At 36.6% G+C, this 13,698-nt stretch overlaps 1 protein-coding gene across 5 annotated transcripts in view; it reads left to right on the top strand.

Annotated features, from left to right (window-relative positions):
• CREB5 (cAMP responsive element binding protein 5) overlaps nt 1–13,698 on the top strand; it is a 262,831-nt gene that overhangs the window by 68,323 nt on the left and 180,810 nt on the right. For all 5 annotated transcript variants that reach the window (XM_026673604.2, XM_087946881.1, XM_087946882.1 and 2 more), the window contains exons 6-7: nt 2,895–2,988; nt 13,028–13,149. In XM_026673604.2, the coding sequence (XP_026529389.1) occupies nt 2,895–2,988; nt 13,028–13,149 (216 nt within the window). The remainder of the gene's footprint in view (nt 1–2,894; nt 2,989–13,027; nt 13,150–13,698) is intronic.

Genomic DNA, 13,698 nt, shown 5'->3' with positions numbered 1-13,698 from the left:
TTGACAGAGTTTGGATCATCAACAAGGTCTTGACTATTCAGCCTATATTGTATTTTCTGATTTTTTTTGCCAATATGTAGGACAGAGCATTTATTTGTTGAGATTTGAAGTTGCCATTTGTTTGACCATTCTGATACATAGTCAAGGTCTTTTTGAAGGGTAGCAGTATTGTCTGTGGTGTTGAATAACTTTACATCATCAGCTAAGAGAATGCAGTTGCTCTTGATATGATCACAGAGGTCATTTATGGAGAGTATGAAAAGAGTTGGTCCTAGGACACTGCCTTGAGGGACACCACTGTTGACAGGTACAGAATTTGATAGGATGCTCCCAATTTTGACCATTTGTTGTCTGTTTGACAGGAATGCTTCTATCCAGTTATGCAGGTGTCTAGAGATACCATAAGATTTTAGTTTTAGGAGTAGTTTGTCGTGTACCACTGAATCAAAGGCTTTACAGAAGTCTATGTAGATTGCATCTATTGCTTTGCCCTGATCAAGTTGTGTAGTCCATATGTTTTTGCAGTGTAAGAGTTGCAGATTACATGATAGTTTTTTCCTGAAACCAAATTGTTTATTAGAGAGTATGTTGTTTGTTTGTAAGTGGAGGATGATGGATTGGTTAATAATTGATTCCATGACTTTACAGGTGACGCAGCATTAAGAGATTGGTCTGTAATTTTCAACTAGGGGTCTCCCTATTTGAAGATGGGAATGACTGTGGCTTATGACCATAGTTTTGGCAAGGAGCTGGTCCTGAAAGATTTTTCAAAGATTATGCTTAGAGGTTCGGCTATGGCAGTGGATAGCTTTTTTAAGAAGTAGGCACATATTCCATCTGTCCAATAGATAGAGATGGTTTTAGATTGCTTAGTGCTTTTTCAACATTGTCTTCTGTAAAATCAATATGTATGAGATCATTGTAGTTGTCTGTGGTTCGACTAGGAAATACTGGGCATAATCCATTGCTGTTTACAAATACTGAGCCAAAGAATGTGTTAAAGAGGTTGGCTTTAATATTGTCATTGTTGCAGTCTTTACCACTAAGTTCTTTCAGGGGTGGGATGGACCTTGAGTCTTTTAGTTGTTGTTTACAAAATTGTAGAAAGTGCGGGTGGAATTGGTGCGTAGAAGGTTTCTTCTTGTTTAATGTGATAATTGGGGCATTCAGTTTTTATCTGGTGGCATAAATTTTTGTATCAGCTTTTGAAGTTGGCAACATGACCAGATTTGTTTTTCTGCCAAAGTGGTTTCTTTTTGGATTGAAGTTTCCTTATTGTTATGGGTAATTTGTTTTTTCTGGTTTTGGGAGTTGTTAATGGTACATATAGTTTGACAACTCTTTTGATAAAAGTGTGTGGGCAGGATGTTGCCCATGTTAGTAGTGTATTTAGCTTGTTTGCATGTTCGATGTCATAATCCAGGGCTCTGTAAGAACCGAAATGTGATATTTAAGGACAGTTCACAGACGATGGTTTCAGGAATAGCAAGCTCCTGGGTAAGTTGGATGTTTTTTAGATGTAGGAACTTTTTATAGAAGATAGCAACACCATCTCCTCTACAGATTTCATGATCTGATCAGTAAATATGATAGTCTCTTACTGTGGTAATGGAGTCAGGGAGAGATGCGTTGAGCCATGTTTCACAGACAAATATAATGTCGAATTCAGCCGTATTTAGTAAGAGGAGAAATTCAGGTATTTTATTTATAAGGCTTCTTGCATTGAGTAGCTTGCATTTAAGGCCAGTTGTGGTTGGGATAGAGGTAGTTAGGGGCATGTGTGCCTAGTTTTGAGTGATGTTGGATTGGATGGGGTGGGGTTGGATGTGGAGTTGTGGGTTGTGTGACTTTCTTTTGATGCAATCAGCTCTGTAGTCAATTTATAGGTCCTTTTCTCCATTGTCTCCCTCAAAAAGTGTCCTCCTACATGCCCTCCTTTTTGATATTTGAAGACTAATCTGTAAATCTCCATATTTGATTGATGCCAATCTGATCCATTGTGTGTGATGTGAACATGTTTGTATTTGATATGACGATTTGTCAAGGCTCGGTACAGTGTGGCGAATAGAATAGAATAAAATACTCTATTGGCCAAGTATGATTGGACACACAAGGAATTTATCTTGGTGTAAATACTCTCAGTATACATAAAAGAAAAGATACATTCGTCAAGAATCAAGAATCATAAGTACAACACTTAATGATAGTCATAGGGTACAATCAACAATCAAATCATACTAGGAAACAGTAAATATAAATCGATGCAATTATGAGACGCATGTGCTCCACACAGGAGAATTGTTTTGAGAGAGTGTGCCACACGCAAGAGTGCACTGTGCGCAAGAGTGCACTGTGCACAAGAGTGCGCCATGCACAAAAGTGCACCACGCACAATTGGCTTTGTTTTTTTTCTTTAATTTATTTGTGTCTTCCTTTTCATTGTGAAAAAGTTGGTCACCTTACCATTAATCATTGCCATAGCTATTCACAGACAGTTTCTCAGAGTATATCAATAGATAATTTCAATATGTTCATAAGATTGTATATCTCAAAATGCATTAACCAGTAGCAAACAGGAAGACAGAAAAGCAAAAACCACATAGACCAAAAAAATGAAAACTTTTTCTTTGGAAAATGTATAATTTATTTATTTATTAAATTTTTACTCCACTTAAGTAACTTCGGCTGGTTTACAACAGTGACATGAAATATTCTTTTAAACTCTTATATTTAAATAACAAGAAAGCTTTCAGTCACAATTGTTTCCATCATTTAATTCCACTCAATCCTCACATTCCTTATTTGTCATTTTAATGCTTGGAATATTAAAATAAAAAATAAATTTCCAGTCCTTATTTCAGGAGCTGAAACTTTTCACTGTCTTTACCCAACAGCGCTTTCCAACAGAAGACCATCTGATGATCCACAGTCACAAACATGAAATGACTTTGAAGTTTCCTTCACTAAAAACAGACAACATGTTATCAGGTGAGAAGACAGGTATGAGAAAGATATTTAGTTGTCTATTTTGTTCTGATAAGGATGAATACGAATGTTCTGGAGCTATTGGATTGTGTGCAAATGAGGCAAATATAATTGTTCTCTTGCTTTATGCCAGGGGTGTCAAACTCGATTTCATTGAGAACTACATCAGGGTTGTGTTTGACCTCAGGGGGGGTGGGATGCGTGTGGCCATGGTGGGCATGGCCAACTCGACATCACTTGTGTCAAAGGTGCACGTGGCTGCCCAAGTGCTCTCCCAGCTAAAATGGGCTCCTGAGCTCCATTTTCAGCTGCAATGGCCTCCTGCAATGCTTTGACAGTGAAAATGGAGCTCGGGAGAGCTGTACGCAGTCTTCCTGAGCTCCATTTTCACTGGCAGAAACATCGCGGGCCACTCCTTTGCTGTTTCCAAGGTGAACTCGCAGGCCAGATCTAAGCACTCTGCAGGCCGCATTTGGCCCATAGGAAATCCCTGCTTTATGCCATGAGTTAGTTCAGATTTTCTGGTCCATGTACAGCAAGCTGAAATCAACAAAGTATACAGACACAGTAAGTCCCCAAATGGCTTAAAATTATAAGTCCAACACTCCTTTGTATAAATTAGTCATAAATTATATGGTTGCTTGCACTTTGTTGTTGGTGTTTGTCACTGCAACACATGACCAATATAGAAACTATTCCCCAAATGTATTACCGTATTTGCCGGCATATAAGACGACTTTTTTGCCCTGAAAAACATGCCTCCAATTGGGGGGGTCGTCTTATATGCCGGGTCGTCTTATACGCCGGCAAATAGTAATTGGGAAGCACTGCGGCTGCCCGCGGCTGAGGCACTTTGCGCACCGTGGAAACGAATCCCGTGAAGCCGAAAGGAGCAGCCAGCCTTCTCCCAGCTCCCAAGGAAACGAGGCTCACACCGCCCGAGCTCCGCTGAGGTATCCGGCTGGGGCTGTCAGGAGTTGTTACCGCTGGCCGGGCTCACGCGGCTCCAGTCCCGCGTTGCCTCGGAAGGGAAAGGCAAAACCAGGAGCCGCTGCTGCCATTGCAAGCGCCGCCGCAGCTCTTCCTTTTTGCCTTTTCCTTCCCGAGGCAACGCGGGACTGGAGCCGCGCGAGCTGCGCCAGCGGTAACAACAACAGTTAGTATCATACAGATTTTATATATTTCTTTCTTTTTCTTTGCCACATGTTACTATCCCAGTGTAACCCTTTTCTAGACCTTCAGGAGATTTGAGGTGGTATATTGTACTGTCCAACTGACATGGCCCATTCAGCATACTAGTTCCTTCACTGCAAAATGTAGCTGTTCAGCTAAAGATTAGCAGTACATTACATTAAAGAACAAGCATTTTCAGTATTCATTGCAGTACCTACTTAGTGTAGTGATTAAGGTACCAGTCAGAAACTGGAGGGAGACCATGAGTTTTAAGCTTGCCTTAACTATGAAGCCCGCTAGGGGTTAGTCATTCTCTCCAGCCCTCGAAGTAGGCAATAGCAGACCATTTCCAAAAATCCTTGCCAGGAAATCTGCAGTGACTCGTCCGGGCAATTCCTAAGAGTTAAGACTGGCTTGGACTCACACATGCATGCACACACAAGGCACATAAACACACACACACACACACACACACAGTGGCGGATTAAGGCTCGCTGGTGCCCTAAGCACTGACAAATCTTGGTGCCCCCCTCCTATGTACATACTGTACAAATGAAGCCAAGCTTTGGCTACATAAAAGTTTTTGCGGTGCCCCCTTTGGGCCTGGTGCCCTAAGCACGTGCTTAGTCTGCTTAATACATCACTGCACACACAAATATCTTTCCATCACCACTTTTCCTCCATCTATTATAGCTTTTAAAGAGCAGCATGCAGAAACTTTAACAACTTTTAAAATTCCTATTTGGACATTAATTCCATGCATACTAAATAATCTTTCCAGTTGTTTTTCTAAAATAAAAGTCAAAATGAATAACCTTGCCACCTTATTTTTTTTAAAAAAATGAACGTGTGCTCAGCTCAGTTGTTTACTATAAGTATACTATACTATAAATGCTATCACCTCCTTAATGAGAACAATATAACAATTTGGGAAATATCTTCACTGGAAACAATCAAATTAATACAAAGCATTGATATGTATCATTATCCTTTATTAGATGAGAACTTACAAAAAAGTGGGAGCTGGGAAAGTCACCAAAAAAATCAATAAATTAAATTAGATAACAATGCACTTCTAGAGTTTTCCAGAGATTATACTTGGCTACAGGAAGTTAGCTGGGACTATGTGTTACAGTGGGATCACTGAACCAATTCTTACTACTGTGGGCATTACCTCCTAGATCAGGGGTGTCCAACCTTGGCAACTTTAAGACTTGTGGACTTCAACTCCCAGAATTCCTCAGCCAGCTTTGCTGGCTGAGGAATTCTGGGAGTTGAAGTCCACAAGTCTTAAAGTTTCCAAGGTTGGACACCCCTGTCTTAGATAGTTGTTTGGATTTGTTATGAGGACTGCTTAGGGCTAGATTATGTTTGGAATGCCACAGACCATTTCTGATTTAAAAGACTGATCGCCCTCAAAGTAGTGTGGTCCAGAAGGGAATCGGAATATCCTGGAGTTTGCCAGAATGTTCTATTTCTGGAATAGTAAGTTTGACATACAGCTTGGATTTTGCTCTTGCAACAATTTATTCAAAGCAAAGGAAGCCAAACTACATATTACAAGATTGGCTCCCGGGAGTTGAGTCAGACTGTTCATCACTTTTAGACAATCACTGAAGGAAACACAGTAAGTAAATTGCCAAAATGCCATAGGTAAACACACATCAGAAGGGAGGAAGTAATTGTGAGAAGAATAATGTCTTAATGCATTTATCCCATAGGGCACCTGCTCTATTAGAGCTTAATGAGGTAGTTTCCATTTATTTTAAGTATCACAATAGACAATAAGGTTGAGTTAAGGAAAGATTTCTATTAGATGCAGATAAAGAATATAACAAATAATTGTCCACTTATTTTTAATAGTTACAACTCTACTGTATAAGAGAACTCAGCAGCTTAAATAGATACTTAAAACAATATTTTAAAATATTTTAAAATATGCACACCATTTTAAAATGTTGCATATTTTATAAACCCACATTTTTAATTTTTGAATTTCTAAAAAAAACCCTCATTTCTTTTACTACAGGGACTAATCAGCAGTTTTTAAAAATGCAATTCTTGGTGTTTAAAGATAACAAAGCAGAAGTTCATGCTGGTACATTTCATAAATTTACACTTTGTTTTAATCTAAAACTTTTACATTAAAGATAATTGGAACTGTTGAATGCAAATGAGATTAGGAGATTATTTGCAAAACATTTGACAAAGGGAAATTAGCTGGAGGTTATTTTTTCAGAATTGTCTCCAAGTTCATTTCTAATCTTGGTAGTTAAGCATGAAGCAAGCCATGCTGAGTGATCAGTAAGTTTAGCCTGGAGTATTGGATAAGATCCAGAGTGGGTTGGGTTTATTCAGATCTTAGATCTAAAAATCATAATCGGTGCAAAGGAATACTTGGCTTTTAACATCAATCTCTTGCAGCAATGAGATTTTTCTTTTTTTGTAGATAAAAAGTGAAATTTGATGTCAATGACAATAGCAAATAGAAGAAAAAATATGCACACAATGCATATATCATGCATAAATACTGTATAAACGCCTTAATCCAACTCATTTTTCCCAAAGAAACATGCTTACATTTGCCCCTATGGTTCAAAAAACTGTTCTAAACAGGGAGTTGTCTAAATGGTGTTGGCCTAAGATCTCTATGGGTCCCGCAAAATGCTCTGGACTCAAAGGTTCACAATTTTTTTTGTCACTTTAGGTTGAAAAATAATATTTAAATCTCATTAACAATTACGATAGAAGCACTGAGTGTACAAATTAAATTTTAATATAGTAAATATTGTTACATATAACTCAACAAAAACAAAAGTTCTTTTGAGTCCTCCATAATTTTTAAAAATGGGAAAAATTCCTGGGGAAAACAAATTTAAGAAGCTTTTCTTTAGGCAATCCTTTGATAATATATTTGATTTAGCTTGCCACAAATTCAAGAATGGGGGATCTGATTTTCCATATGCATCTTGGCCAAGAATGAGGAATGATGAAGGTTGTAGCCCAAAAGCATCTGGAAGGCTATACATTCCACACCCTGATTTAGTTTAACAGTAATTTTGTTGGCCTGATTTTTTAGGGTGCATAGTCTTTTTTTTTTATTTTTATTTCAGTAATTCATTTTACTTTTGATAGAGAGATATGAGGGAAAAGCTGTTTCCTCAAATAGAAGTAATCCCTCAGGAAATCTAGATTCCTTAAAGTTAAATGTTTTATTCTGGGATTTCTTAATGAAATTTGGAGATGATATATGACAGGGAGAGGCTGTATGCCTTCAGACATACTCTCCTTTTAGACATTTATCTCTCTTTTCTACCTTATTTTTGGCAAACTTGTTTCATGTCATCTGCATCTGAAAAGAATCATAGCTGTAGTTGCCCTTTAGCAAATTCAGGTGCAGTATTCTTAAGCATACATAAATTCCCCTATCCATTCCCTCCCGCTATTATCTTCTTTCATTCATTCCAGTCATACATATTTTGATTAAGTACTTTTAGAAGTAAATGTAAAGAAACCAATGCTCCAAGAGATCAAAGATCATTCAGAAAATTAGAGAAAAAATATATTTTCTTTATTTGCCATACCAGTGAGTAGGCCACAGTGGGTAAATACACAACCTAAGTCTAAAAGAAGCAACTAGAAACATATTTAATGAAGAAGTAAACCAGCCCATATTGTCTTCCCCAGACCTATACCCATCATTTACATCAGGGGTCTTCAAACTTGACAGCTTTAAGACTTGTAGACTTCAACTTCCAAAATTCCTCCTCCAGTCATGTGAGCTCATGAATTCTGGAAGTTGAAGTCCACAAGTCTTAAACTTGCCAAGTTTGAAGACCCTTTATCTACATCCTTCCATACACAAGAAGAGAAATATAGTATTCATCTATTCTCTCGCTTTCACACACAAACACACATGCACACGCACATGCACAAACACACACACATGCACATGCGCACACCTCCCTCAGCTGCACAAATAGCTGTAGAAGAAAAAGCTGGTTCATTTCCATATGCATACTTATGCAAATTGAAATGCTGGAAGATTGATCCAAACAGGATTTTGCTTTAATTATTGATTCCCATATGGCCAGGGCTCTGTTATCAGTTAGAAGATTCTAGATTTACTTGATATATTTAAATAGAAGAGCAGGAATACAAATAACAATCGTTAATGGTCACTTCTTTTCAGAGAGAGTAGCACTGCAAGATAACACAACAGAATCACAATCTAATTTGATATAAATTCTGAACTACTGTTTTTCTTGCTCAGAAGCTGATAACTTCCTTAGATAACTGTTATTTCAAAAATATTGGAAATATGTAGCTTCTACTAGAGTTTATTGTCATTTCTCTGGAAGCCTAACACACGTTAAACCTCGCCTAATGGAGCCTTATACTGTATGCCTAAATCTTGTCCTAGAAGAATTCTTTACTTCTCATATTATCTATAATTTTTCTATATGCTAATTTTTGCAAACTTCTAAAAATAGAAATGGTGTAATAAATGTTTTTGCATTTATTTACTTATTCATTTATTGCAAGCATTTATATATCGGCCTATATCAAACATTAAGATTTGACCAAGGCTAGAGCAACATAAACAAGAAACAAGAGAGACGGGGGAGGGAGGGGAGGGGAGGGGAGAGAGAGAGAGAGAGAGAGAGAGAGAGAGAACAAAACTAAACCATGTATAAATAAATAAAAAAACCAATGTGCAAAATGGCAAACTGATTGAATAGATTCAAATGATATAGAGAAGATACTCAAGAATCCTTACTATTTCAGTTCAAAAGTAAGTAGGGAGATGTTTTAATCAAAACTTATACCTAATGAATTGAGTTTGAGCTTTTCCCTGTATCTTTATGTATATGGATTTTCGCAGAGTATTTTTGCAACATTACAAAAATAATTTGTTGTTATGAGAATAGTTTTTACTCCCCAAATTAGCCTGCAGATTTGGGAGTATCAAAGTACAGTACTGATCAGATCCAACTCTTTTAACCATGGCTTCTTAACATTCTCAACTTTAAGATGTGTGGGCCTCAACTCGCAGAATTCTTCAGCCAAAATTGCTGGTTGGGGAATTCTGGAAGTTGAATTCCATGCATCTTAAAGTTGATCAGATTGGGAAACATTGTTCTTAGCTTTCAGATTCTGCTACCTAATCTCCTGTCCACACATCTAAAATTTCCAGAATAATATGTCATTAAAAATAAAAGGAACTGAATCTAAAAGTATTGGGCTTACCACATCCACATGATAAATATGCAATCACTGTACATAAGATAAAGAAAATTGCATCATAACTTTGGAAACCCTCAATTTTGTTAGCTTTGGGATAGGTTATCTAAGGAACCAAGATAACATAAATACAACAACCTTCATAGAACTTAATCATTGTGTGTGGTGCACAGTTGATGCTGTTTCAGACAGTGCATGCTGTAATTACTTAAAATAATGAATGAAAGTTGTTTTTATTGCTGTGGAATAGTTTAACCCACTCATATCTGGAGAAATAAAATTCCTCAGAAACAGAGGTGGTATTCAGTAGGTTCTGACCAGTTCTGGAGAACTGGTAGTGGAAATTTTGAGTAGTCGGAGAACTGGCAAACACCACCTCTGACTGGAGGTTTTACAGTATCCATCCCCTACCACGCCCACCAAGCCACACCCACAGAACTGTTAGTAAAAAAAAATTGAATCCCATCACTGCTCAGAAACCTTAGGAAAATATGCCTATTATATTGTATGCACCTCTAACTGAATTGGTGCAACCTAATGCAGAATATACCTACTTTAAATAATAGATAAAAGTAAGCTCATTTGAAGTTGAACACAGGTTTGATTATATCAGATTATATCTCATTTGAAGTTGAACACAGGTTTGATTATATCAGATTATATCTCATTTGAAGTTGAACACAGGTTTGATTATATTTTCTTGCACAGAAAATCAATCATTGCATGTTTGAAGGCGTTACATTGTTTTCATCCACATATGTCTCATCAATGTAGACTTCTCCCTTCATGTTTTTGGAGGCACCTATATAAAAAAACACAGCTGCCAGGGATACACATTGTCTAATCTGTTTGAGTAATGATGTGACAAATAAGTGGAAATAAAAATGTTGTCAAAATAATAAAGGAAAGGAAAGTGAGAGAGATTTGAACCCCTCTGTGGTGCAATAGGGCAGCCTTTGTTTAAGCACTCCGATTACTTTTATTCTTCTGATTTTGTTATCATTGCATGGAAGTGAAATGTGTCTAATATATAACTTCAGTGGAGCACTCCAGCTGAATAAGCCAAATTCCTGTTATTAAACGTGCAGCAGACTAAACACTTGTGTTAAATATCAGGAATCAAATTACACCATTTGGATCTCTGCTTGTCACATATCTACACTGTAGATTAATCACATTTGTTATGGTTTGGTTTGAAAAGCTTTGGATTTCTTTTTTAAAGTAAAACAAAAGTTTTCTATATCAGTCTCTGAGGTTGTTTTGTTGTTGTCCTTGCCAATCAGTATTTAAAAAAAGATGATTATTTTTTGGCCTGGTAACTAGTGTTTCAAACATCATACATTTCTGTTTTAACAATTCTGATGTAAAACAGAAATAATAAAATAATAGTGTCTTTTTCCAAGACTTCTGTACAAGCAATCCATGACCTGCAAGATTAGGGGGGGAGGGGTTGCATACCTCTTGCATTTTATATGTGCATTTTATTTTTAAAAGAACATGTGCACTCTGTTGCTTTCTTGAAAAGATCTAATCCAGCCTATAACTCATCACTTGAAAAAAATTAGTGAGAATGGTTTGTAGTGCTCTTTCATTATAGATATATTACAGAAGGTAAAGTTTTTAAATATTGTATATTTCTTGTTCAGGTTAGCTATTTTTGATCTATATTTTCATGATTTTTGTGAAATCACAGCAATGGAATCATAGTCCATAGTTGTAGGATTAATATGTGCACATATTACTATATGTTTGAATCTCACCAAGCTCAAGGTTGACATAACCTTCCATCCTTCTGAGGTCGGTAAAATAAGGACCCAGGTTATTGGGGGCAATATGCTGACTCTGTAAAACCACTTAGAGTAGGCTTGGCTGTATATATATTTACTTTGTGAAGTTGATGTCTGTCCACAGCTTGTTTCTAAAATGTGATAGTATTATTTTATTAAGCATAAATGTTCTTTATTTGAATATGGTGGATAGTAGATTCTTTTTTTTTCTCCCATGGCCTAACAAGCCATTTTTCAATTTCTGGCACAATTGGTTTCCAAAAATTGATGGCAGAGTTTGCCAACTAAAAATTGGCAGTAAACTGACATTTGAAGAACAGGATCTTTTTGTTTCTTCTAGTCTATACCTTGGCCTTGCTTATTTTTGCACCACAGTCAGACCCACAATTTGCGTACAGCTTTCAGAAGAAAAAGAAGTAAAATAATCAAGACAGCTTTTGGACAGTAAAAGTCACTTACAAAGTAAGCATGCTGAGGGAAAAAAGAGCCTTTTGTACTACTGCTCCTACAAACTTCTGTACACAGACAGAAAAATACAGGGTCCCATCACAAGTGCAGGCGGATGGGTAAAAATAGATGCTGGCTGATTGCTGTGTTTTTCAATAGTAAAACAGGTCAACATATACAATATTAGATTGGCAGTCTAACTTCAGGCAGGAGAAGTAATCTGTTGCTGTGTCCACCTTGGCACTACGATGAGATTAGCAATAAACTGAATGAATGACAACTTTTTTTCATTGTCCATCAAGCAACCATTACACCATGTTAAGAAGAGACTAGACATCCACTTATCTGAAATAATATAGGTCGTCCTGCTTGAGCTGTGAGCTGGACTAGAAGACCTCCAAGATCCCTTCCAGATTCTATTCTATTCTATTCTATTCTATTCTATTCTATTCTATTCTATTCTATTCTATTCTATTCTATTCTATTCTATTCTTATTGCCTTCCCCACGATCTTTACCAAATCAGTATCTTTCCTTCATTCTACATAGATATAAAATACATCAATAAAGACAAAAAGGCAAATATTTAAGCAAACAAATGCAGAATATCCAGATACAAGAAACCATATGTCATTTTTTTTACTAACTAGTTATCCTAAAAAACTCATCATTTTCCAGCTGATAAAACATGGGCATTCACAAGCCTGTGTTTTAGGTATCCACAGTTCCATATGTATAAGTACAAACAGAATTGTGTTGGAAAGTTGATTGTCTGCAAGGCTTTCATTATGCAGCCACGATCTAATTTTTTTAACCATCCCTGCTCCTAAGATACCCATATCAATTATGTCAGTTTATGAATGGTGTAGTGTTTCTTTTCATGTCATGCATGATTCATTTCTATATATTTTTCTGCTCATTTTAGAAAATATATCTAAGGAGGGGGATATGTGTGTGTATGTCTTTTACAAAATAAGAGTCTGAGTAGGCAGCTATGCTTTCTAATTAAAGTCAAAAACAAACATGATGCAGAGATCTGTAATTATCTTTTTTCCCATGAAGTTGACTTGCTACTTAGTGCCACATTGTGCTACTTTGAAAATCTGGAGAAACCATTTGCTTGGGGACAGGTTACTTATTTCCTGAATATTAAACTTTGCAAATGTGTTTGTTTGCATGCATTACTTAAAAGCTATGTATATGTTGTACTTTCAAACAGCTGTATTTTTGATAAATTGTATGGGGACTCTATCAATTAACTAATAAGGTTTCCATAACCTGACTTTGTTAAACTGGTACTGCCTTGTATTTTAACATGCTATAATAGATAACATTACACCATTTCTTGTTCTCAATTACATAATGCCTACTCCTTTTGATATTTCTCCTCAGACCAAACTCCAACACCAACCCGGTTCTTAAAAAACTGTGAGGAAGTGGGACTCTTCAGTGAGATAGACTGCAGCTTAGAGCAGGAGTTTAGAAAGGCACAAGAAGAGGACAACAATAAAACGGTATGCCTTTGTATTGTGGACATATTCCTTCCCCATTTCCTGGAATCTGGGTGAAAACAGAGAAAAATATTTTACCTGAATGAGGAAAGATGTGGGGGTAGGGTGGGTAAACATTTAAGTTGGAAACTAGGTGGCACTATAGATTATGGCATGTTTGCAACTTGCTTTAAGCTGAGTAGACAACCTGGATATTAAAGGCAAGCAGGATGGATTAACTACTTCATTAGAACACCATATAACTGCATTCATTTTGAGAACAAATGCACACATTGGATACAAGTGCATGTTCACAAACACATACAGACTTCAAATAGAAAAAAGGAATCTAATTATGATAAGTGAGGGAATAATTTTTAAAGTCCCAATTCTATAATCAATAGCTGAAGCCATGTTAGCAATGCTCTATATTCAAAATTGAATTGAGATTGTAGAAATCAAACTGAAGGTGCAATATTTATGCTTTGCTTTCTTCTCAATTTAGAATAAATAACCCACAATCCACCAAACCAGACAGACTTATTTGGCTATAAGTTTGATGCTTCTGTAAGA

This window comes from Notechis scutatus, chromosome Z (assembly GCF_049901735.1).
Source record: "Notechis scutatus isolate UNSWTSFEM ecotype Mainland chromosome Z, rNotScu1.2, whole genome shotgun sequence".
In the NCBI taxonomy this organism is placed as follows: Eukaryota; Metazoa; Chordata; class Lepidosauria; order Squamata; family Elapidae; genus Notechis; species Notechis scutatus.
Note: the sequence above shows the minus strand (reverse complement) of the source record. Positions and strands in the feature narration are given on the sequence as shown.